Source organism: Bacillus rossius, chromosome 13, assembly GCF_032445375.1.
Source record: "Bacillus rossius redtenbacheri isolate Brsri chromosome 13, Brsri_v3, whole genome shotgun sequence".
Taxonomy (NCBI): Eukaryota; Metazoa; Arthropoda; class Insecta; order Phasmatodea; family Bacillidae; genus Bacillus; species Bacillus rossius.
The window spans coordinates 46,676,240-46,702,689 of record NC_086340.1 but is presented as its reverse complement, the minus strand read 5'-3'; the positions used below and the strand labels follow the sequence as shown (position 1 = coordinate 46,702,689).

The window sequence follows — 26,450 nt, the reverse complement described above, 5'->3', positions numbered from 1 at the left end:
TGAAGAAAGATGAAAGCCCACAAAACGTTTTTGCAGCATACAAGGGATTAAGAGGACAATCTCATCAGTATTCACAGCATAAGCATAACAAAGGTAATTATGTTCCAGGTAGAAGTTTTAATGGAAAGTGTTATTATTGCAAAGTACAGGGACACATGAAATTTAATTGTCCAAAATTGAAGAATAAGGATACTGCTGCAACTACAAATGAGGTGGAATTTTCTTTTTTGACATCGTTCGATACAGAAAGTTCGTCATGCGGGCATGTGGACAGTGAACAGCCTGCAATGAATGATGGTGAACTAACAGAAGTTATTTTTGTTATTGATAGTGGTGCAAGTTTCCATATCATTAAAAGTTGCTATCAAAAATATCTAAGTGATAGAACTGATGTGAACTTCGACATTAATGTGGCTAAGGCAGGTGAGTCATTGAAAGCTGTGAGCAAAGGAAATATTTCTTGTATGTCTGAAGGAGGTGAAAACATAAAGATTAGGGATGTTTTAGTGTGTGAGAACTTGGCATTTAACTTACTTTCAGTCCGTAAGTTAGAAGAGAAAGGATGTAAAGTAAGTTTTGAAAACTCTTGTGTTAAAATTGTGTGTGGTCGTAAGGTTATGTTGGGACAAGTGTTTGGAAGATTGTATGTAGTTAAGATGCATCTCATACCAGAGCACGCTAATGCAGCCATGGTGAAAGCTGTGTCAAGCAGTGTGATGCATAGAAGAATGGGACATTCTTCCAAGTATCCCACTGAGTTATGTGATGTGTGCTTGAAAGGTAAACAAACTAAGCTACCCTATCTGAAGGCTATACCAGAAGAACGCAAAGCAAAGAGAGTACTTCAATGTGTGTCTTCTGATGTGTGTGGAAAAATATCCCCACCAACATATGATGGGTTTAACTATTTTGTGACTTTTATTGATCACTATAGTCATTTCTGTGTCACATATTTGCTGAGAAATAAATCAGAAGTCTTTGAAAAATTTAAGATGTACACAGCTATGGTTGAGGCTAAGTTTAATTCTCGCATAGAGAATTTAAGGTGTGACAGAGGTGGTGAATATGTGTCTTCCAATTTTAAGAGCTTTTGTGAAAAGAAAGGAATCAGTGTTAGTTATTCTATGGCCAGAAATCCATCTCAAAACGGAATGGCAGAAAGAATCAACAGAACGCTTTTGGAGAAAACTAGGTGTCTCCTGCTAGATAGTAACTTTGGCAAGGAGATGTGGGGAGAAGCTGTTATGACCGCCACCTACCTCACAAATAGACTGGCTACATCAGCACTGCCGAATGGAATTGTCCCAGCTGAAATATGGTATAACCATAAGCCGGATCTGTCAAAGATAAAAGTTTTTGGATGTCCTGCATATTCATTCATTCATAAAGAAGATAGAGATGGAGGAAAACTCAGTGACAGATCTAAAAGGTTATTTCTTACCGGGTATTGTGACAATGGTTACAGACTGTGGAATCCTGAAAAGAAAAATGTTGAATTTGCAAGAAATGTGATCTTTGATGAGCTTGGGTATACTGAAAGCCCATCCTCAGGTAGTATTACACATACTGCAACATCAGAAGGTGTTACTTCAAACATTCCAAATGAAACACAGGATGTATGTCCTCAGTTTGCACGAGATGACACACAAATGTATGAAAACAATCAGTCTGATGATGATGGTGATGGTGACTTCATTGGTTTTCATCCTGAGGGTGTGTATAATGAATCAACTGGAATCAGATCTTCTAGGCACAAAAAACTACCAAAGTACTTGGAAGATTTTGAGCTCAACTTTGCTGTCGATGTTCTGGCATTATCAGTATCTTCAGATGTGCCTAACAGTTTCAAAGATGCAGTTAAAGATGCTGGTTGGAGGCAAGCACTAAATGAGGAGCTGTCATCTTTAGAAAGTAATGAAACTTGGGAAGTGGTTGAAGCACCCATGGATGCATCTGTTATTGACAGTAGATGGATCTTCTCTTCTAAAAGTGTGGATGGAACTACGAAGAAGAAAGCCAGACTTGTTGCTCGTGGGTATCAACAGCCAACATTGGAAAATGAAGATATATTTTCTCCAGTTGCCCGGATGACAACGCTACGAGTTCTGCTTTCAGTTGCAGTTGAGCGAGGTCTTCAGCTACACCAGCTCGATGTACGATCAGCATTTTTGAAGAGCAAATTACCAGTGCCTGTGTATATGAAACCGCCGGATGGTGTACAGTGCAGTGACGATAAAGTTCTTAAGTTGAACAAAGCCTTATATGGGCTTAGGCAAAGTCCTAAAGCATGGAATGACTATGTAAATAGTGAATTGATCAACCTGGGTTTTATGCGATCAAAAATTGATCCTTGTTTGTACCATAGGGGTACTTTTTATATCTTAGTGTGGGTTGATGATTTTCTGTTAGTATCAAATTCTGGTGCAGATCTCGAAGACACTAAGTCTGCTCTTAAGTCTAAGATGGGCATGAGAGATTTGAGTTCGAATGAAAAGTTGCATTTTTTGGGCATGGACATCCTCAAAGGTGAGGATGGAAGCTTAATTCTCAGTCAAAGTGATTTGATTAGGAGAGTTCTTGAAAAATTTAACATGATAGAATGTAAACCTAGTAAAGTTCCAATTCAGCCCAAACTTAACTTGTCATGTGATGGAGAGTGTAAGATTAAGGTGCCTTATAAAGAGCTGTTAGGCAGCCTAATGTATCTTACAGTCTGCACAAGGCCTGATTTATGTTTCAGTGTATCATACTTTGGTAGATTCCAAAAATGTTACTCTTACAACCATTGGAGACATCTGAAACATGTTTTGAATTATCTTAAATATACAGTTAACTTAGGTTTGAAGTTAGCAAAGTCATATTGTAACACATTAACTATATCCTCATATGTTGATGCTGACTATGCTTCTGATACAAATGATAGGAAAAGTATTTCAGGTTTTGTAACAAAACTGAATAACAATGTTATCTGCTGGGGTTCAAAAAAACAAGGTGTGGTAGCACTTAGTAGCAGTGAGTCAGAGTACTATGCTATTGGTAGATGTTTAACAGAAGACATTTTCGTACACAATTTGCTGAAAGAAGTAGTAGATGTGGCTGATGTAATTAATGTTCATGAGGATAATCAATCAACCATTAAGATTGCTAAGTCATTAGAGACCAAAAGGTCTAAGCACTTTGATGTACAGTATCATTTTGTCAAAGATCTGGTAGGGAAAGGAAAGGTGAAATTAATCTATGTAGAGTCTGCTGAACAGATAGCAGATATCATGACCAAGGGACAGCCTGCTTGTAAATTTGAATATTTTGTTGAGAAGTTAAATCTTGTTAGAATGTAATGTGGAATTGGGAGGGAGTGTTGATGACAATTCCGATTTAGTTCTTTATATGTATCGTTGTCCTTCTAGTATATGTACGTAATATAAGTGATTCTGGTTTTGGTATTATTCTGTTAGTGGAAGAGGATGTTATGTGTTAATGTTGGCAGCATTGTTTTTTTTTAGCGACTTCCGTTGTTGTTGTGCAGGCTGCTGATACACTTCGTTTAAAATGTAGACTGTGAAGTCAATCCAATAAAACCATATATATAGTAACAGAAGTGAACGCGTATTACTGTGTTAACTCTAATAGAAATTCCATGAATATAAATCAATTTTCACCTTGATCACAACTGCTAACATAATATTTAATGGCTGCTCTGAAGCTGTGAAACATTGTAACTTAGTGTTCTCAGTTCTTAGAATTAATTTGCTCTGTTTTAACTTGTTAAACAACTACCCAAAAATCAGGCTGCGCGCTGATCCCGTATCAATTAGTCCCAGTACAGTCTGTTCGCCAATCGTTGTTACTGCATACGGAATTACCGTAGGAATATTGCCAAAAATTTGGTGGCACTTTCTCTTGCCCTTATTTGTAGGATCAACACACGTTTTACATGAGCATGTGTGCGTTGAATTATCATTTCCCTTCTTTTTGTTACTTCTCCTGCTGTTGTGCTTCCTTTGTTTATGTTTGTGACCTCGCTTGTTACTTTTATTCCTGGGCTCCTTGTTGTTATGATTATTGTTTTTGTGTAATGATGTTTCTTGTGTACTGTCATTATTTTGCGCAAGTTGAACTTCCCAATTATAAGAAAAAATTTTAACACTTGAATTTTTCGGTGGCCCTAAATAAGGTTGTTCGGGCCACCGCGTTATGCATTTTTTGGAGTGTCGCCATTTTGTTTGTTGTTTTTGTGGTAACACTGGGACAGGGAATGTCCGTCTCTTTTACAGAAATTACAATGTGCATTTTTTTAATATCCACCCTGTGTCCTTGAAGAGAAAAATGTATTGCCCTGATATTTCTATGCTGCATTCTTATATTGTGAATTACTGCGATCCATTCCCGCGCTGCTACCTTGTTGACTAGCGAATGTGGCTTGTTTATTTCGCTGAAAATCAGTGTATTCAATGTTTGTGGCGTGTACGCAAAGTTTATCTAGCTCGGCATAATTTTGGGGGGGCGCCTGGAACACTGAGCGCGAGCGTTCCGCTGCGTTCAAACCGTCTAGGATCGTAATCACGACCTCTCTCTCTGGAACCTTTAGCCTGAGTACCTGGTTGGCTTCGCGTATGTCAGCAACGTAATTCGGCAAGACTTCATTACGCTGCTGCAAGCGGTTAAACCACTCCATCCGGATGTTTGTGAGTAGCCTACTCGGTATACAAAAATTTAACACATCTTCATGAAACTCGTCGAAAGTGAGGTCATTCTCAATGGCTGCCATGATCCGCTCACTTAAGGGAGCTTGGGTGTATGGATAAACAATTTCAAAAATTTGTTTGTCGGGAATCCATCCCTTTTGCCGTAGCTTAAACAAGACTCGAAGGAAATCAATCAGTTTGTGTGCGTCCAGACCCGACGCATCTGGCAAATCCTTGAGTAGCCTTTCAACAGGATGGGTGATTTCTCCGTAGAAACTGTAGCCTGTTTCTGGGGCTGTCGTGCTCCTCAATACTGAGTCGTGGGGCTGAGCCGCGGCTCCTGCCGGCTGAGGTGAAGGCTGGTGTGACACCGGGTGCGACTGAGTCTGTTCCCGAGTCGCACCCAAGGGGCTGATTTGTGGTGGAGTGAGCTGGGGCGTAGTGAGTGGCGGCTGCAGAATACCAGCACTCGGAAGTGGGGTGGTTTGCCATGAAGGAAACTGTGGCTGAAATTGAGCTTAAGGGTTATAATAGCCCTGAGTGGTCGAATATGGGAAAAACATGTTTGGTGGGTATGGTTGCATCATTTGGTGTGAAAGGGTTGGTAACTCCTGTGAAAATGTCACGCTAGTGACGGGGTGGGTTGTCACGTGACCCGTTGTAATGTTTGTCGCCGCTGTCGTCAACTGCACAAGCGGCTCTGAATGAGTGGTAGATACAGGTATCGGTTGATTTGGAAGCGACGTTAGTGGCTGAGAGTCAGGGGCTGCGTCTGGCGATCTGCTTGTTTCCCTCTCCTGTGTGTTTACCGTCGCCCGTACTCCTGATGGTCGCGTGTCGGGTTGCTCTACCCCCAGGGGCAAGCTAGGAGAGTCCCCTTCCGGGAAGGCGGGACAACCGTTGCCTAAAGCCTGTGCCTCAGCCACATAATGCTGACTGCGTCGTGTGTCTTCCAAAAAGGCTGCTCTCGCCGCCAATTTTGTGTGGAAACCTGCCGTCTGTTGCAAACATCGTTCTATCTCTTTTATATAAATTCCATGGAGAATGTCTGCCGAAAACTGTTTCAGGTTTTGTAAGCGTCGGGTAACATGTTTTAGCCTGACTATATGTCGCTCGACATTGGGTAAATTTTCCTCAACATCTAGGTAGCTTACGAAAGCCGAAATATCATAAAACTTGGCGCAAGCAAGGTTGAATTCTTCAGTTACATCTAAATCCAAAATCGATACGCTAGTGGGCACGCCATCATGAAGGGCGGCCCTGAGTCTCTTCCTGAGGACTTGCACATTGCCACTGGAGGGCAAATTGCGTATCTGTATCTCATAGGTCAGCTCATCTGACAGCAATAACTCCGGCTTAAACATACTGCTCGGATGTAACTTACTGCTAATTAAAACATAAATTTAACACACATGTACGATTCAAACGTACACCATAAATACTCCATGATTACATTAACAAAATTTCAAGTATAGCACCAAAATTTGATTCTCCCACCGATTACATATATATGAGTTTCCTTGATTTTACATGTTCTGAGGATTACGTTCTTAAAGCACTGCTCGCTGGTATCTTGTTAATTAATTTAGTTCCTTCTATGCAACTATATTAATTTTAATTACCTCATAAGGCTTCCTATATTAACATGAAATACCAACTAGCCCCATTGCGCGGTGTACTGCAACATGTTTGTTTTGACAGTTTAATTATTTATTATTATTTACGATTTATTTTATTTTTGTTCGCTCTATGTATAATATCATTTATTTTCAGAAACGGCAATATTTGGTTATGTATGTCTATGGAAAAGTGATTCTTTGGATTTTTACCGGACTATTTGAACGAGGTATTGTTGATACCCCTCTAAGGACTAATGGACTTGAAAACTGTAAACGGTAAAATTAACGCCGTAATTTTATAATGTAAATTATAATTTTAATATTTATGTATTTAAATTTTTGAAATTTTGTTATCCGCGCAATTGTTGCGTTCGGAGTTTACGTTTTCGGTAAGAAATTATGTGACTGAAACGGTCCTTTTGGCCAATCACGGGCCACCATTTAAAAGTGAGTCTTACTGGTTATTTTGAGGAAACTAGTAAGAAAGAGAGTTCTACAATGGCCAGCTGAATGAGCGGCAACTTCGTGACGTCGGCGATTTTAAATCCTGAAAATTAGCTATCTAGCATCAGGCATCCCGGATAGTGGATGATAATTATGAACATTAGGGAGTTCAGAACATTTAAATAGGATTTATCTAAAAAGATAAATATCATAGGAGTGATTAACGTGAGTAATAAAAGTGCCCAGATTTTTGTGCCCTAATCTTATGCACGAATCACGAAACTCCCGTTTTTACGTCACATCGTCGCCGAAACTTATTATAAACATTGATTTCATGAATTAAATTGACTTTATAGATGATTTAGATAATACTTGGAGATAAATTTTACGAATTTACACATTAATTAACAGACTCAGTGGTCCTATAGATGAGAGGCTCTGAGCTCTGCCGATGAACTGTTTGAACCTAACTAGCCGAGGTAAATTGATTTAAGTTCCCTAAAAACATTAATTAAAAACTGTGTAGTGTCAACGAACCCAAATTAAGACTTTTGAAAATATTTAAATGTGCGCAACATAACTCCTGGTAATTGAAATTTTATTGAATTACTATGATGTCACCGTTAAGTTAGGTTGTTGTTTTGGATATGAATAATAATTAAATATATTAATAAGATTGAAATTTTGAAATAGTTTTACCTTGGAATAAAATAATTCTATATTTAATATTCAAAGTGTTGTGTTGTGTCATTTGTGATTTCACCTACTCCAGTGTATATTTATGTATGTTCCAAATCAATCAAGTAACACCTAATTGTGACTTACCTTATATCCACATTACCAGTGAAGAGCCACACAATCAAGAAATCTAATTTATTACACAGTTTTATTCAGCCCAACGTTTTAGTGTGTGTGTGGGGCCTATTTAGTACAAAATAAAGCTTCAAAAGTTCCCCCACATATTTATTTGGAGCCCATACGGTGGGGCCGATTTTGAGGTTAAGGGACACCTCAACATTTTTTTTTGTGTAAATTCTGTACCAGCCAAGTACTGTGTGCAAGTGCACTATTTGTGTAAAATATTATCTGGTCAATTGTTTCATTGCACACCACTATGGCAGATGAGCAAAACAAATACTTTCTTAGAGAAAGATCACGAAGTGTAGGCGAGGAGTATGCTACTGCACAAACCTCAAGCAGTGAGTCGCATCATACATCATCTGCAGGGAATTCACCAGTAGTCACCTGTGAGGAAAGGTTAGGGCGGCCCACATCTCCCCTAATCATAGAGCAGGCAAACATGAATGACACAGTCCTACACACAGCTGCACCCCAGGATAGCACTCCTACTCCACCACCAGTGACACTAGAGTCACTGATGCAGATCTTGCTGCAGACTAGTGCTCAAATGAAGCAGACTGATTCGAAACTAGAGCAAAACAACACCAATCTCACGGCTGAGTTGAGGGCCGGATTGGAACAGAACAATGCCAGCCTAAGGAATCTCGAGCACAGCATCGAGGTTAGACTCGTACAACAACACGAGGAGATTCAGCAGATAGCCGAACAGGTCTCCCAGTACAACAGCAGGGTAGATGGGTTGGAGTCCCATGTCACTTCCCTAAGGAACATGATGGCTAACGAGCACCGAGGACAGGCCAATGCCAGGGAAGAGGTGCGTGAGCACATCCAACACCTAGAGAGCAGGCTCAGCGATATTGAGGTGGCCACAGCTACACTGAGGGACAGGTTTGAAAATCTGTCTGTTCAACCAAGTCCTACAGCTGCATCAGCTGGTAGTATAGGCCAGGCCCAGGCAAGCGAGTGCCATGGACCTACTGTTCCAACACTGCCCACCACAAGCAAGCAACAGGGCGGCACCGAGTGCTACACCGAGCACCAGCCCCAGGAACAGCCACACGTGACCCCCATCACTCACCGACCAAGTAGCAGGACGTTTGTAAACACGTCGAGTATGGACCCTGCTACTCTGATCCACCACCCGGCCAAGCATTGGGCAGAGGCCATGCCCACGTTTTCAGGAAGGGTTACTGAGAACCCTATACGGTTCCTGAAACGTTTTGAGGAATATGCGGCCACATTCAATCTCAGCGAGGCTGAGGTACTAAAGTGCCTCAACAGTGCTTTGAAAGGGCAGGCTTTCTACTGGTGGGAAATGCTGAGTGCAACCACCAGTAGCTACAGCCACTTCCAAGCCATGTTCCGCCAGCAGTATTGGAGTCTGCGCATTCAGAGCAATCTGCGTGCCCAGCTCCATACTGAGAGGTATGACCCCAGGAAGGGCACAACGCTGGAAGCCCACCTCTCCACAATGTTTGAAAAAACTAGGTATCTCGATTTGCCCATGACGGACGAGGAGTTCGTAGCGGCAATACTCACTCAGTTGCCGCTGCGTTACCAAAAGCAGTTGTCCGGCCTGACGTACCGAGACGTCACAGAGTTCAGAGAGAGGCTCCTGAACTACGACAAGCTGGAGAAAATGGACAGGACGCCAGGACCTAAGGAGGACCACGAGAGGGTGCCTCAGCAAAACCGCCAGCCACCCCTGAATAACTACTGGCAAAACAGGGACAACAAGCCAAGGGACAACCGTCAGGCAGCTGTCCACACTATGACGTGGCAACCCAAGGGCAGGGAGCAAAGCTCATATGGCCGGTACGCTATGAGCCAACGCAAAGGCCCCTACAACAAGAGGAAGACCTGGTGGTCAAATGCGAGGAACTACCATAGCGATGAAGAGATGTACCAGCGCAAGAGGAAGGACGACCGCAACGACAACCGCCGCCGCTCCTACTCGCCTGAAGTACGGCCTCCCAGGGAGTCCCGTGACCGACGCCCAAGATCCTCGTCTGAAGACGAGAGAGAGTACGCGAGGAAGTACCGCAAGATGGAGGAACCTCGATACCAGGGCCGGCACGAAGAAACCCGAATGCCACCCCACCATTATTCCCCCCAGACGACAGAGAATCATGGCGGCAATGCCCAGAATAGCCAGTTCTCTGGAAACAAACGCTACCAGAACGCAACGTTTCCGCCACCATTCCAGGCGCAGCATCCAGGACATCAAGCTGCATACTACCAGAGAGGGGAAGTGAACCCGGTAGCAGCCGAGTTCAAGGCTGCAGTGTCCAGCGTCGCAGGACCCAGTAATTGGAACCACAACGAACAACAACAACGTGTTCCAGGTGGACGTGCCAACCAGGGCACGTTAAACTAGAACGGGTTTCAGTTGGATCGCCCCGAACAGAAACCCACTATTCAGGCTCAGGGGTACAAAACGACAAATCTCCAATCTACAGCTGCATCAGTTACGATAAATTTATATGCACTGTTATGCTAAGAGAAAGTGAAAGAGACTTTCTATATAATGAAAATGATGAAAATAGGGTTCATCAAGTTTGTACAGTTTGTCCACATGTGACATTAAAAATTGAAGAATGCAATGTGGATGCATTAATTGACAGTGGCGCTGAAGTCACGTGTATCAGTGAGGAGTTGGTGAACTACCTCGAGCATCAGGGCATCATACTACCCAAGATACCAGTACCAGCACTCAAGATAATTGGAGTGACATCAAGGGCAAGCCCTATTGTAAACAGACAGGTACTGATAACAGTACACGGCCTAGGCAGACCAAAAGACATGACTGCACTAGTTGTGAAAGGCCTAGCAAAACCGCTAATAATAGGTACTGACTTTCTATCGCAATTTGGTATAGTGATAGATTTTAAACTATGTGAAATTCATTCAAATGACTGTGAAACCCCAGTCACACTCACAGGCAAGTGGCATGTGAGAGAAAATTTTGTAGGAATATTGTACAGTGAACCTATGCACAGGCACATATACAATGCACAAGCAAGTGAGCAACTTCAGGCATCACTTGAAGACATAAGACAGTCACTACAGGAGGTGAAGAGTGTATCACCCAGTCAGCTGCAACAACTGTTTGGTGTACTGGCCAACTTTCAGTCAGTATTCTCTGACAAGCCAGGCAGAAACAGATTCTACCAAGCAAAAATTAAGATAAATGAGGAGGCACCGTACCACCGCAAATGCTATCCCATTCCGGTGAAGTACGTTCAGGAAGCCACAGCCTACCTACAACTTATGATCGATTGGAATGTAATCAGGAGAGAAGCAAGCCCCTATGCTAACCCCATAGTTTGTGTGAGTAAACGAGACGGGACAGTAAGACTGTGTCTCGATGCTAGGGAGCTCAACAAAATTACAGTCAAGGACAGGGAAAGTCCCATACAAACGGCAGAAATTTTAAGATTGTATCAAGGCGTGAAGTATCTCACAACCATGGATCTGTCGTCAGGCTATTGGCAGATACCATTAGAGCCTAATTCCTGCCAATATACATCATTTCTGTTCAGGAATCAACAGTATGTGTTTACAGTTATGCCATTTGGACTGTGTAACGCAGTGGCTGACTTTACGAGATGTCTAGACGCAACCTTAGGACCCGAGTGTCAGGGATTTGCAAGGGCGTATGTCGATGACATATTGATAACATCATCAAATTTTGAAGAGCACATGCAGCATGTTGCCACTGTACTGCACAAACTGCAAGAGGCAGGCATGACTGTGAAAATTAGAAAATCGGTATTCTGCAGAGAGGAATTACCCTTTCTAGGTCACATCCTCACACCTGAAGGCATCAAGACAGCTCCAGACAAGCTGCAGAACATTCAGGAATTTCCTACACCGAGGAACGTGAAACAGCTGAGAGCGTTTCTTGGAGTAATTGGGTTTTACAGGATATACTCCAACCAAGTTGCACAGTGTGCAGTTCCACTGTTCAGCCTATTGAAGAAAGGTCAGGCATGGATGTGGAGTGAAGAGCATGAGCAAGCCTTCCTCAGCCTGAAGAACTTGTTCCTGACTGAACACGTCATCTACCATCCAACCCAAGGGAAGGAATTTCTGTTATACACAGATGCCTCTGACACAGCCCTAGGATGTAAGCTTGCACAGGAGGAAAATGGAATTGAAAAGACTGTAGCAATGGCTAGTCGTACTCTCAACCAAGCCGAGAGAAATTACACTGTTACAGAGCGAGAGGCTCTGGCCATTATATGGGCACTCCAGAAGTACAGGGACCTGCTACTTGGAGAAACAGTGAAATTGTTAACAGATCACCAGGCGTTAACATGCCTTAAGGCAGGCAAGTTATTTGGTAGCCGCCTTACGAGATGGTTTTTGCTACTGCAGGAATATGATATTCATATACATCATATCAAGGGATCTGCCAACACCACTGCAGATTATCTAAGTCGCCTGCATGAACTACAAGAAAGTTCACCATCTACATCAAAACGACAGAAGGAATTTTTAGTGGCACCAGTATCCAGAGATATTCAAAACCAACCCTAAACTCCGAGATATCCTGAAGGATATAAAATGTAAACAACAGGCAGATGAGTACTGCAAAAACACTATCAACCAGCTGCAGAAGCAGTCAGCTGATAATAAAATTCACCAACATTTTTGTTTATCAGCAGAAAATGTTTTGTTTGCCCAGTCAAGGAAGAGAGGCATTTTCGAAGATCACTGGAAACCAGTGATACCAGCTGATTTGAGGCAACCAATCACCTGGGAACTACATGTAGCCTTGGGACATGTAGGGAGCAAGAAGCTCATTGAAGCATTAAAGAGGCAAGTGTATTGGCCTAACATGTCACGCTATGTAAGTAAGGTCACAAGTGCCTGTGACCTATGTCAGAAGGTGAAACCACCTGGACAACACCTGCATGGAGAATTGCAGCCCATCATTCCAACAGCACCATTGGAATTATTATCAGTTGATTTATTTGGCCCCCTACCACAGTCAAAGGGAGGTGTTAAGTATGTTTTTGTGATGCAAGATGTTTTCACAAAATTCACAAAATTGTATGCAATTGTGAACCCAACTGCAAAAGCAGTTATGCAAAAATTAAAAACTTTCGTTGAAGAAATTGGTTTACCTAAAGTGGTATTGTCAGACAGAGGTACCCAGTTCACCAGTGATTTGTGGCAAACAGGAGTCAGGAAATTAGGTGCAATACCTACAACCATCAGTGTACGACATCCACAAAGTAACCCTGTGGAGAGACTCATGAGGTCAATAGGGAGTCTGTTACGTACGCTATGCCATAACTCGCAGCAATCATGGCGAGATAAGTTGCCATATGTAGAGTGCATTATTAACCATACTGTACATGGTTCTATTGGAGTTACCCCTGGAGAAGCCATGAGCCTGAATAGATCGGTGGCGATCAACCCGAAGTATTTACCCCGATGTGAACAAACCCCTAATGAAGAAAAACTACCTACAGGAGAAGAGGTAGAAGCTCTAGTGAAGAGGAAGTTGACAGCAGAAGCTGACATCAGACGCAAGAGGAAACCAGCATCAAAATTAGCAAAATTTAAAATTGGAGACCAGGTACTGAAGAAAACAACTCCAGTAAGCAAGGCCTGGGAACATGTAACCAAGAAATTGTTTTTGTTATTTGAAGGTCCTTATGTCATCACAGACATAGTACAAGAGAATTGCTATGCACTAGCAGAGCCAGCAACAGGCCGACCAGTAGGCCGTTATAATATAACGCAGTTAAGGGAATACAAGAGCCCTACTACTATGTAAGCAGTACCGACCTAAGCTGTGAATGCCTCGTGATGGTACAAGGTGTAGTACCATAAACAGCTGAGAGCAGTCTAAGTGCAAGTTTCAGACCAAGGATCTGAACTGTACAGAGGAGTAAGTGTATGTCACAGTGATTATGTGATCTAGTACGCCATGTGAGGCGTAGTGCAGCCACTGTAATTTGTAATGTTAAGCGGAGGTGTAATTCCCGCTTGTTTCTGCGTAAAGGTGAAGTGAAATGCCACCTATGCAGATATTTACCCTGTGGTTATGCGGAAGTGTAATTCCCGCTATATTGCTGTATTTGAGGTGAAGTGAAATGCCACCCATACAGATGTTATTGTAGCCTGTGAAGCTACCAGTGTACAATGTGTATTGTATTTATGTATCAGTTGGCTTGCACAATTCCTCGTATGAGTATGAACTCAAATGTCACTAAGACATATATATTTAACGCTAGACTAGCCTATACCTATGTGAAGCTGTATGTACTGTGTACTAACAAACGAGAAGAAATTAAGCTTATTTAGTGTCGATGTAACTATGTGGTATGATACCCCATCCTGCTGTGTAAACATATGTAAACACTGGCATGCAAAGCATCTCTAAAAGCACATAACACTTCGCAACTACAAGCAGAATAATATAATGCAGGTTACCTTGATTTATTGATGGTGCTGAGTAATCCAATAGGCGTCGTTATGTTGATGATGGAAAATAGAAGATCACTGAATTTTCTAATATTTATAGAAGAACTCACTAAAATTTAAAAAAAAAAAACTTCACTATTTTGTTACCATTTCTGGGATGAATTTAGGGAAAAGAATGATCTTTAGGATTGCATTCTACCCAGAATGCAGATTAGAAAAGTATGCACTCATTTCGCATACAAATCCAATCAGATTTAGCTGAAACTTTTAGTTTATTAAACTTTGGATGTCAAGGTATTGACATTTTATGAAATGAAAACACTGAAATTTGAAATCGATGATTTTTAAGGATTTATTGGGAGAAGCCCCTATACAAGAAAATTACGTCGTCTCAACACTATTCACTCGCAGCACTGTCATAGTTGTTTGAATAGTATTCTTCGAATGATGTGAAGAATAGCGAAGACTGTGGATCTGAAAAACTCAGGATCTAAGCCCTTTGTCGCGAGAAGTGAAGATACTCCGGCAAACAAGTGTCCACAAGCAACTTCGCCTAACAGAAGTTTTAAAATTAGAAAAGCAAGAAAGTTTTACTTCAAATGAAATCAGAAAATATTGAACATGTGATACCATATGTTGAATGCTATCCTGATACAGCATGTTTGTGAAACAGCTGATTGGTAAAAAGGAACCTTAGCTACACTGAAGCCAGGAGCCTCAGTAGATTACAAGACTCATGTTACTGATAGTAACCAAGATGAGATGGAATATGAACGTTACTCAACCCAGCGAGACCGCTACGGGATGAAAACAACAGTAATGAAAGATGAGAAGAGGAAGATAAAGCCTCTACAGCTGTTGAGCTGAACACAGCAGACTGAAATTGAAAAAGTTACTAAGTTGGTAATTGTGTAAACCAACGACTTCTCTGTATGTGAGATGATAATGTAAACAATGAGTAAAGACACTATGAAATTTTGAATTGTATAACCTGTAAACATAATGAAATGTTAATGTTATGATATGTAAATGTTATTATATATCTAATTATATGCAAATGTTATGTTATATTGTCGCGTAGCTCAAAATTATCATTAATTTATTTAATTAGTTTATTTGTTGAAAATACAATTTTTAAATTCTTTTCGCTAGTTCGGGACTTGGTTTCCCTCACGCTAAGATGGGGTAACACCTTTGTTGGATTTGGGTTTGCGGGGGGGCTGGAAGAGTGCGAGTCTTGCACGTCTTTGTCTGGGAACGCAGGCGTGACCGCGTTTCAGCCAGGCCAGCTGACACGTTGTTTGCTGCAGTTCCAGAGAAACGCGGCGCAGACTTGTTTGTCGTTTTTTTTTGAGGCCAGCTGAGAGCGCAGATTGTGCGCAGTCGCCGTGCGCAGGCGAGTGTCGCAATCTAGCGGCCGGTTTTCTGACTACGTGGGCAACCTGGCGCGGCCGACCGCGCGGCCGGCTTGTTGTAATAACTTTACGTGTTTGTAAAACACAGGAAAACTTCCCGTCAGGATGTTTTCCCCGTAGGGGTTTTGCGGCCAAGAAAATAGCTTAAAAGAGATGTAAAATGTTTTCGCGGGGCGGTAATCCTGTGGAAGGCTGTCATGCTGCCCGGCCGCGCGGCGACTTGGTAATGGTTAGGTGAGTGCTATCGGAAATGGCGCCTGAGTGATGCCGGACTCTTAGCCTTCAGTGTTTCTTCGTAGTTAACTTTAAAAATTCTCGTTTGGTGTATTATTTGCTCTTATAAATAATTTGTTCTTAGAAACTTAGTGGTTTTAACGTGTAATACGTTGAGCACTACCGTTCCCTTTTTATTTTCAAGTATAACTCGGTAATTTGTTTGCATCACGATCCTTGTCTTTTCATGTAAATGATGACGTTATAAACTTAAACTAAATAATTTCTAAAATCCGTTTCAAGGTAGTGGATGTTCTTAATAAATTTTAAAAATGAAGTTGTGGAAGAGCTAATGAAGCTTGGTATCACTGGGTGGCCTGGAGGAAATTATTACGATTATGTTAATGTGTTAGTACTACTAAGAAAATCTTATATATGGTTTATTGTTTTTCTGTCGGAATATCTATAAGGCTGGTAGCGGACATGGAAGGTGCCTCATTATTTGTCAGCTTTATTTAATTGTTATAAATAAATGTGATTGTTCTATTGTTTTTAGGTTACTCTTATTTTTTTCTCAGTATCCTGATTTTCTATTCTTGTATAAGAATACACCTACTAAGATTCAATCCTCAGTGAGATGCTCTATGGCTAGTTAATGTTTTGAGTTTCTTATGTTCAGAGCTACATTTTTGAAGAATTGAACCCCCCCTCTGAAAGTGAGACGTGACAAATGGTGGAGATCGCCGGTTAGTAGGTATAAAGAATGTTGGGATACTGAAAAATAAATTAAGATAAGAGTGTTAGGTGTGGTCTAACATTTTGATTTATTTTAGTGAAGAAGAAGAGCATGCAGTGCAGCTGGTGTATTAAGATTGATGTGTTTATAGGATTAATTGTGTAATGATAATAAAATTTATTTTAGGTTATTTCAGGAAACCAGTGGGAGACCAGGGATGGCTGTATTTGTCTAACAATAATTAATTTAAGGTGAAATGTGAAATGTATGCTTAAGTTAAGGACTAATGAAAATAATTTAAGGTGGAGTCTATTAGGGATGGCTAGTAAATACACAATTGAAATATTGGATGACAAAGTAAAAAACCCTGAGAACAGTGATAGTAGTTCTTCGTCAGATGATGAATCATTGAAAGTGTTAAAAGATAAATTAAGCGACATAAAACCAGAATTGAAAGATCAGAATTTAAACATGGAGACAGGCAGGTGTTTTGTGGACCCGGGATATTTTTTTGGAAAGAGATGTGAGGAGGTTGAGGAATTTTTAAAACAGTTTCGCAGAGCAGCCAAGGTAAATGGGTGGAATGAGCAAAAATGTTTGTCATACTTGCCTACATTTTTGAGAGGGCCTGCTTTAAAATGGTATGACAGCTGTGAGAGCACATTGGAGAATTTAACTACATTTGAGGAATTAGCAAATAAATTAAGGGATGCGTTTGTGAGAGTGGGTCACATAGAGGACTTAGAGTTAAGATTGCAGGCGCGAGTACAAGCAGTAGATGAACCTTTCGAGTCATTTGTGTACGACATATTGAATCTTTGTAACCGACTTGATGCTAAGATGAATGAAGCTAGTAAGGTTAGATATGTATTGCGTGGGTTAAGGCCAGACATTGTAGAGAAAGTTATGCTTTTCCCAAACAATACTGTGGAACAGTTACTAGGTAATTTGAGGAATATTGAGGCAGGTCTGTATTACGCTAAAAATCATGAGAGGACACAGTGGGTAAATTCGAAACAGGAACAAGTACCTATCAGAAATCTTAAAGAAATTCAAACACCAGAAAGAGAATTGTCATCTATCAACACGAGAATTGAGGACAGTTTGATAGAGTTTAATAAACAATTAAAACAATTACGCGGGGAACTAGATACCATGAGATTACAGGCACAACCAAAGTCACAGTTTAGAACTCAGGGAGGAAATTACAAAAATAACAGTACACTAACACAATACCATCGAAATCAGAACAACAATTTTTTCAGGCAGACCCCAAGTAATTCATTTCCAAAAATAACTGACAGACCACAGTGGACCTCAGATGGTAGGCCGATTTGTTTAAAATGCAAACGACCAGGTCACTTGATACGAGATTGCAAAACGTCACAACAGGGAAACTAAATAGGGCGAGAGTCGGTCGGGGTGACAACTCGTCCCTTGTTAACCAAATGTCTCTTTTACAAAATGACGGTATTTTAAGTCAGAAGACAAAAATGTTCGGAAAAGAAATCCCCGTTTTTATCGATACAGGAGCTGCGGTATCACTAATTGAGGATAGATTAGTACCGAAAAGTTGTTGGAAATCCGCAGAACCAAGAGGTTTTACAGGAGTCTCAGGAAGAGTTCAGAAACTTAATAAGATGGCCAAATTAAGATTTAAATTAGGACAGTATGTTTATTCACATGCGGTAGGTCTGGTGGAAGCCCCAATAAAAGGGATCATTTTAGGATGTGATTTTTTAACCAAATATGGAGCAGAAATTTCTTGTAAGGGAGGCCAGAAAATGTCATTGACCATAACACGTCCTGATTGCTTCGTAAATACCACAAATACCGAAATAAGGGAGGTTAAAAGCCAAACCAAAGTAAAAAGAGACAAAATTCAAGTAGATCAAAACCAAAATCGGGTTAATCATAATGTAGGTCAGGATGGAACACAGGAGTTAAGCCAAATCGAGCCAGAAAATATTTTCAGGTTAGGTTGTGTGACAGTTCACAATCATGTTAGAGTAGAGCCAAGGATGCATCATCTTATCGAAATTAATTTTGAAGGAAATAATTTACCTGATGAGGTGCTGATAGAGCCTAAGGAGGATATTTACAACAGATATTCTGTACTTGTACCTAGGAGTATTGTAAACAGAAAACAGCATACTCACATTTGGGTTACTAATACTACTAACCAGTCAGTTACTCTTCATAAGGGAATGAAATTAGGATATTTAAATGAGTTTGAGGAAACACCCAGTATCGAGAACAAAGAAGTAACTAAGGTATTACAAGCTAGAGATAAAAATAATGTCGATTTTGATGTGTCTAAATTAAACATTAATCCAGAGTTACCAGAGGAACAAAAAAACAGACTGGTAGAGTTGTTGTATAAATATCAAAATGTTTTCAGTTGGGACCCCAGCCAGATAGGGAGAACAAAAGAGGAAGTAGTTTTTCTGGATACAGGGGACAGCACACCCATATCATCTGTACCTTATCGAGTTTCTCCTGGGGAACGGGAAATTATTCATAACATAGTACAAGAACACATTAAAAATGGGATTGTGAGACCCTGTGACACGAGTTGGTGTTCACCAGTTGTTCTTGTTAGAAAAAAAGACAACGATTATAGGATGTGTGTGGACTACCGTCGTTTTAACACTATTCTTAAGGATAATAAATACCCCCTTCCTCGAATAGATGATTTCTTAAGTCACTTGACTGGTGCTAAGTATTTTACTCACTTGGATATGAATTCAGGATACCACCAATTGAGAGTAGCTGAACAGGATCAGGAAAAAACTGCATTTGTTACCACCGATGGTACTTTTTGTTTTGAAACCCTTCCTTTTGGTTTGAAAACCGCTCCGTCAATTTTTCAGAGATACATGGATAAGACTTTGGCAGGGTTAAAGTGGGGTTCATGCTTAGTCTATTTGGATGACATTCTAGTAGTGGGCAGTACGTTTAATCAACATCTTGACCGATTAGAACAAGTTTTTAAAAGGATGCAAAATGCTAATTTAACCTTGAAACCGTCAAAATGTACCTTCGGTTATTTTGAAACCGATGTGTTGGGACATTTGGTTAACCATGAAGGGATTAGACCCCACCCCGATAAAGTAGTAGCAGTGAAACAATTTCCTACACCTAAGGACCAACGAGGGGTGAGAAGCTTTTTAGGCCTAGCTTCTTTCTATCGTAAGTTTATAGCAAATTTCTCTCAGATTGCGAAACCCTTGTCGACATTGCTAAAGAAAAATGAAAAGTTTATCTGGACCGACAAGCAAGAACAAGCATTCCAAATTTTGAAAGAAAAGCTGATTTCTTCCCCCGTGTTAGCTCACTTCCAGGAAAACCAGCCCATTGAAATACATACAGATGCTAGTACCTTAGGGATAGGAGCCACATTGTTACAAAGAATTGATGGAAAATTACAACCTATTGCCTATGCCAGTCGAACTCTCACGTCAGCTGAGACTAGATATCCTATAACTCACCTTGAATGTTTAGCCTTGATTTATGCTTTAGACCAGTTTCGGCCTTACATTTACCTGAAGCCATTCAAAATTGTAACCGATCATCATAGCCTATGTTATTTGAATCGTTTGAAATTTAATGCTCATAGCGCAGGAAGGTTAACCAGGTGGGCATTGAAATTGATGGAGTATGAGTACACTGTATGTTATAGTAGTGGAAAAACTCATGTACATGTAGACAGTTTGAGTAGAAATGCTGTCAACACAGGGACAGCCCTTGACGAAGAAAAATCCCTTGAGTTACCTGTTTTTGTGATGCATGATGTGGATTTAGCTAAGCTGCAATATTCTGATGTGAGTCTAAGACCTTTAATTTCTGAGTTGACTCAACCGTCAGGAATCGATAATAAGTTAAGCCGACAAGCGAAAAATTTTTCTTTGCTGAATGGTGTTTTGTACAAAAATAACTCTAACCCAAGTGGTAGAGACAAGCTATTAGTAGTCCCAGAAAGCTTAAAGGCTGAAATTCTGAGGGAAAGTCACGACAATCCCACTTTTGGCGGTCACTTAGGAGTAGTTCGCACCGCAGACAAAATTATACGTCGTTATTATTGGACCAATATGCTAAAAGAGATTCAGGCCTATGTAAGGAGTTGTAGGGGATGTCAGGGGAAAAAGGGAGTTCCTCAAAAGAAAGCAGGGTTATTAGAACCATTACCTATCTGTGAACCTTTCGAACGTATTGGTGTCGATATTTTAGGCCCTTTTCCAAAAACCGTGTCAGGAAACAAATACATTCTTGTTGCTATTGATTACGGTACTCGATGGGCGGAGACTAAAGCCACCCCCACTAGTAACGCCAATGACGTAGCTAAGTTTTTACTAGAAAACATAATTTGTCGCCATTCTGTACCATGTTCCATATTGACAGATAGAGGAAAAGTTTTTACTTCCAAAGTCGTTAATGAATTACTTAGGTTAATGGATGTACAAAGTTTGAAAACCTCAGGATACAGGCCAAACACAAATGGATTATGTGAAAGATTAAATGGAACAATAGCAATGATGCTATCTCAGTATGTGGCATCCTCACAACGTAATTGGGATGAATATGTACCCTTGGTCACTTTGGCATACAACACGGCGAGGCAGGAAACATTAAAATTTAGCCCATTTGTGCTCATGTATGGTAGAGAACCTGTATTACCCTCAGATGTTCAATTAAGTCAGCCTGTAGAAGATGAGGACAGCCTTCGACTGCGTACTCGTTGGAAGGAGATCCTGCGACAGTCCAGAGAGAATTTAAAGAGACAACAGGGTATCGATAAAAAAAGGTATGACCGCAGACGACGAGCGGTGACCTATAAGATAGGACAGGAGGTTATGGTGTACACACCTGTTCGAAAAAAGGGTTTGTCAGAGAAACTATTGCATAAATGGTTCGGTCCTTATGTTGTGGTGGACAAATTGTCTAATAACCTGTACAGGTTAAAGAAGACGAGTCGAGGCAGAGATGTTTACGAAGTTACAAACGTAGAGAGAATGAAAAATTTTTACAGTGTATAAGTTATGATAAGTTATGTAATAGAGATTTTTTTATTGTGGTTGTGGATAACTAAATAAAACAAAGAGAGAGAGAAAAAAAAAATAATTCGAAAGTTTTGTAACACTTGTAAACAAAAATCGAGCCTGTCTAATATTTAGTTTTGTATAGAATTTTTACAGAGTCTTAAGGCGTGATCATCTTCCGTACTGACGATGAGGATGCTACACATCGTCCTGGTGCTCCTGCAGCTGGGAAGCAGCAGACAACATCGACCGCTACCTGAAGGAGCAGTGGGGGTGGTTGCGGGAGCGCATTTCGAGCCGATACCTCAGGTAACATTGTACACTTCATCGGTACCCGTAAATTTTAAGGTTGCTTGGCCAATGCAATTAGATGACATTCAGGATAGTATCAAAGAAATCACTTCTTGTCCCTCCAATAGTTCAAGTGAAGGGTGTGTTATTTTCAAAGAATTAAAACATAGCTTAATTTATACTGACATGCTAATTAATAAGGTAAACGAAGCAGCAGGGGATGACGTATTGGATTTTCAGTCTCAAGTTCGGGAAAGACGAGGGTTAAATTTCATTGGAGAGTTTTTTCATTGGTGTTGTGACATTGCCGTCAATAGTCAATTGAATAATCTTTTCCTAAATGAACAACAAATGTCAGAACACATAAACAAGATGGAATCACAAATTTTAAACACTCATGAGGCACTGGCAAATATGAGCAACACTATTTTTGTTATAAACGAGGGAATGACCGGAATTCTAAAAAGAGTACAATCAAAATTCACAAATTTGTCTGATTACTTAAAAGACCTCCGAGAGACTATGGTGACTAAGTTTTCAGGAATGGTTCAAGACATAGGACATTCATTCCAGTTTCAGGTACTGTTGGCCTCTCAATTAGCCAAACAAGCGCATACATTTACAAGACTAGAGATTCTGGACCAGTGCCGGTCAAATAAAATACCTGCCATTGTAGTTACACCAGCTCAATTGAAAGAGAAATTAAATATGCTAAATGAAATTCTTAATAGGGATGGTTATGCGTTGTCCATAAGTGTATCAGAAGTTCAGAAATATTTTAATTTACCCATTTGTAAATGTCAAGTCCACAAGGAAAATTTATACCTTCAAATTAAAGTACCAATTGTTAAACTAAATTCCAATTGGAGATTGTTTCAGTTCGTCGCAGTCCCATTTCAGTGGAAGAACTCAACTTGTCATTTGGATCATGCTCCGAATTTTCTGGCAGTGGATGGAGACCATCTAATCACTATTCAGGGTAGAAATTTATTAGATTGTAGACCATTTGAAGATAAATTGTGTTTTGTTCCCAGGTTCTCCGGAGATACCCTAGGTAGTGCTTTGTGTCCAAAGGCTCTTTTTCAGGGGATTACCGTTGAAAATCTTAGTACCACATGTGCGTTTCGATGCCATTCCGGAAACCAACTGATGATCACCCAGGCTGGACCAGAGCGGTACTTCCTAACAAACCCGTCAGGAAAATTAGACTTGCAATGCATGAAACATAACAATGAATCTTTATTTTTAGGAAGTGGAGACATCCTCGGAGCTGTAGATATAGAAGTACCGTGTGATTGTCGTTTGTATTTAAACCAAGAACTTAAAATTAACGAGTTGTATCCATGTGATGCGTTAACAAAATCTAAATTTCAATTGGTACATGTAATACCAGCTGCTTGGACGAAGTTACGTAAATTGAAAATTTTCCCTCATCCTACGTCAACACATACAGTTTTTCCATCCTTAATGGATTGTTTAGATGAAAATTGGCCAACTCTAATACCACATTTAAATTTTTCTTTGACAAAGTTTGAAACCCCTTTAGACCCGATTCATTTAAGAGAACCAGAAAACGTACCAAGATTTGTAATGAAAAACTTACAGAGTATTGCGCTTTCCATTGTAAGTAGTGTATTATTATTTATTATTATTAAAAATCCATATCTAGTAGGTATTGGAACGCTACCAAGAGTATCCGCCTTGGACAATGTTACTACCCTTGGCATAGAAATAAGTGTAACTGTAATTACTATATTGGTAATAGTTGGAATGTTTTTAGTTCTGTTATTAAAATATCTGAGAAATCGGAAACCCCTCAGTATGTCTGTAGAAATCTCGACTACAGTAGAAAATGCTGTTCCTTCTACCAGTGGAAAGGTAGAATTAAAAGACATACTAGCCAGAGATAATGGTTGTGTAGCTAAGTTATCCAGTGAAACTGGGGAGGAATTGAAAGTAACCATTTCCATTTGTGATGATCAGTAGTGAATGAATTTTGTTCAATGTAAAGCTTTACCTACGATTAGAAAAATTAGAATTTGATTAATGTTTATGTGAAGGGGCATGCGCCCATAAATAATTTTTATAGAACCAAATAACGATGGAGGGAGAATACCAGGTTCAATAAGGGGAATTATGACGTCAGGACTAATCATTGAGAAAGTGGGTGGGATCCTTTCCGTATTCCCATTTTCCACCATAAACCCCCCCCCCCCCCCCTTGTGTTTTTATTATTCAAGAAGTGACATTGATAGTTTTCGTCAATCGAAGAGAATGACTTTTGAGGCGGACTTGTTAAGGGCAATTTCGAAAGGAGTGCTGTGGTGCAGCTCCATCCAGAACTCTTGTCCCTTCTCGAGTTGGGAGAAGGCGCGTCGTTAAGGGTCAGCCAGATACCACGTGGGCCAGTTGGGAGAAGAGGACCTGCTTCTACCCATTGCTGCGGGCTGGTGCCCGTATCGTCGAATCGTGTGGTGATGCACGATTACCAGGAGTATCAGCGGTTTGGGAGTGGCCATGTCCAAGGACAGTGATTACGCATCGCGATAGGGTGTGGCCCCCCAAACAACAAATTTATCGAGAAGACTAGAATTATCCATCGTTTGAAACTACTGACCTGACGTTCAAAACAAAGTGTATAGCAAGACAAGGCCAGTGTAGTTATAAACTTTCAACCTACACGTGGACACAGTCAAGTTTTTGTTGTAAATTTTCCTATTAGGTACCTTACCTTATCCTTCCTCTACGAAATGTGGGGGGTAGGCTTTTCTTCAAGATGTTGAATATTGCAGATGAGTTACGAGTTTAGTTTTTGAATAGTTACTTGTTTTAAGAATCTTTAAAAGTTATTTTTGTGTTGATACCTGGTATGACCCTCCTTGGTTAGTTGTGTTGATCTATGTTGATCTCATGAATACTTCTTGATAAACACATGAAAATACGTCATTAACTTAAGTAAGATAATTTAATTGTTTGATTTGTTCACTATTATTTTGATGTTTGAGAGTTTTTTTTTAGTTGTTTGTAATTGTATGACTCCTGATGCTGCTCATGTATTTTGTGTAGGAATGGTGTCGTGTACCGTGGATGACGAGCAGTTGGGATGAACGACGTCGGGATGAACCGGCTGGGAGAGGCAGAAGTTGGAGTGGGGTGTGATTCTGCAGCTCACAGTTCCGCTGGCTGTTCCTGTCTCTGCCCTGAGTTGGTGCATCTCTTCGCCGTATCCCTCCTGGCTGCTTGCTGTCCCAAGCAGTGCTAACATGTGAAATTTTGTAAAACACATTTGTCCTCCGAGAGGAAATTCTCAATAAGTGCTAGTAGAACTTAGAGTTGGTATTTATACCTAAACAACAACCACTGTAATCACTAATTTAAATTTGTAACTGGATCACATAGAAATGATAGGGACAATTGGTTTTTTTTTTTTTTGAAGCAAACTTAAATATTCCCCAAGCATTGTTGTAAGCTTGTGGGGCACAAGCTCCTGCCGCCCGGGGTGATGTCGCGTAGCTCAAAATTATCATTAATTTATTTAATTAGTTTATTTGTTGAAAATACAATTTTTAAATTCTTTTCGCTAGTTCGGGACTTGGTTTCCCTCACGCTAAGATGGGGTAACACCTTTGTTGGATTTGGGTTTGCGGGGGGGCTGGAAGAGTGCGAGTCTTGCACGTCTTTGTCTGGGAACGCAGGCGTGACCGCGTTTCAGCCAGGCCAGCTGACACGTTGTTTGCTGCAGTTCCAGAGAAACGCGGCGCAGACTTGTTTGTCGTTTTTTTTTGAGGCCAGCTGAGAGCGCAGATTGTGCGCAGTCGCCGTGCGCAGGCGAGTGTCGCAATCTAGCGGCCGGTTTTCTGACTACGTGGGCAACCTGGCGCGGCCGACCGCGCGGCCGGCTTGTTGTAATAACTTTACGTGTTTGTAAAACACAGGAAAACTTCCCGTCAGGATGTTTTCCCCGTAGGGGTTTTGCGGCCAAGAAAATAGCTTAAAAGAGATGTAAAATGTTTTCGCGGGGCGGTAATCCTGTGGAAGGCTGTCATGCTGCCCGGCCGCGCGGCGACTTGGTAATGGTTAGGTGAGTGCTATCGGAAATGGCGCCTGAGTGATGCCGGACTCTTAGCCTTCAGTGTTTCTTCGTAGTTAACTTTAAAAATTCTCGTTTGGTGTATTATTTGCTCTTATAAATAATTTGTTCTTAGAAACTTAGTGGTTTTAACGTGTAATACGTTGAGCACTACCGTTCCCTTTTTATTTTCAAGTATAACTCGGTAATTTGTTTGCATCACGATCCTTGTCTTTTCATGTAAATGATGACGTTATAAACTTAAACTAAATAATTTCTAAAATCCGTTTCAAGGTAGTGGATGTTCTTAATAAATTTTAAAAATGAAGTTGTGGAAGAGCTAATGAAGCTTGGTATCACTGGGTGGCCTGGAGGAAATTATTACGATTATGTTAATGTGTTAGTACTACTAAGAAAATCTTATATATGGTTTATTGTTTTTCTGTCGGAATATCTATAAGGCTGGTAGCGGACATGGAAGGTGCCTCATTATTTGTCAGCTTTATTTAATTGTTATAAATAAATGTGATTGTTCTATTGTTTTTAGGTTACTCTTATTTTTTTCTCAGTATCCTGATTTTCTATTCTTGTATAAGAATACACCTACTAAGATTCAATCCTCAGTGAGATGCTCTAT

At 40.5% G+C, this 26,450-nt stretch overlaps 1 protein-coding gene across 1 annotated transcript; it reads left to right on the top strand.

The window, feature by feature from the left end:
* The first annotated feature begins 4,086 nt into the window (after positions 1-4,086).
* On the top strand, positions 4,087-26,357 carry LOC134538523 (uncharacterized). Its single transcript, XM_063379916.1, has 2 exons — positions 4,087-15,699; positions 21,599-26,357. The coding sequence occupies exon 1, from the start codon at positions 7,863-7,865 to the stop codon at positions 9,984-9,986; it is 2,124 nt and encodes a 707-aa protein (XP_063235986.1). The 5' UTR covers positions 4,087-7,862; the 3' UTR covers positions 9,987-15,699; positions 21,599-26,357.
* The last annotated feature ends 93 nt before the right edge of the window (positions 26,358-26,450 follow it).

Coding starts and splice junctions, on each gene's coding strand:
- LOC134538523 (XM_063379916.1), top strand. CDS start 7,863: ATGGCAGATGAGCAAAACAAATACTTTCTTAGAGAAAGATCACGAAGT.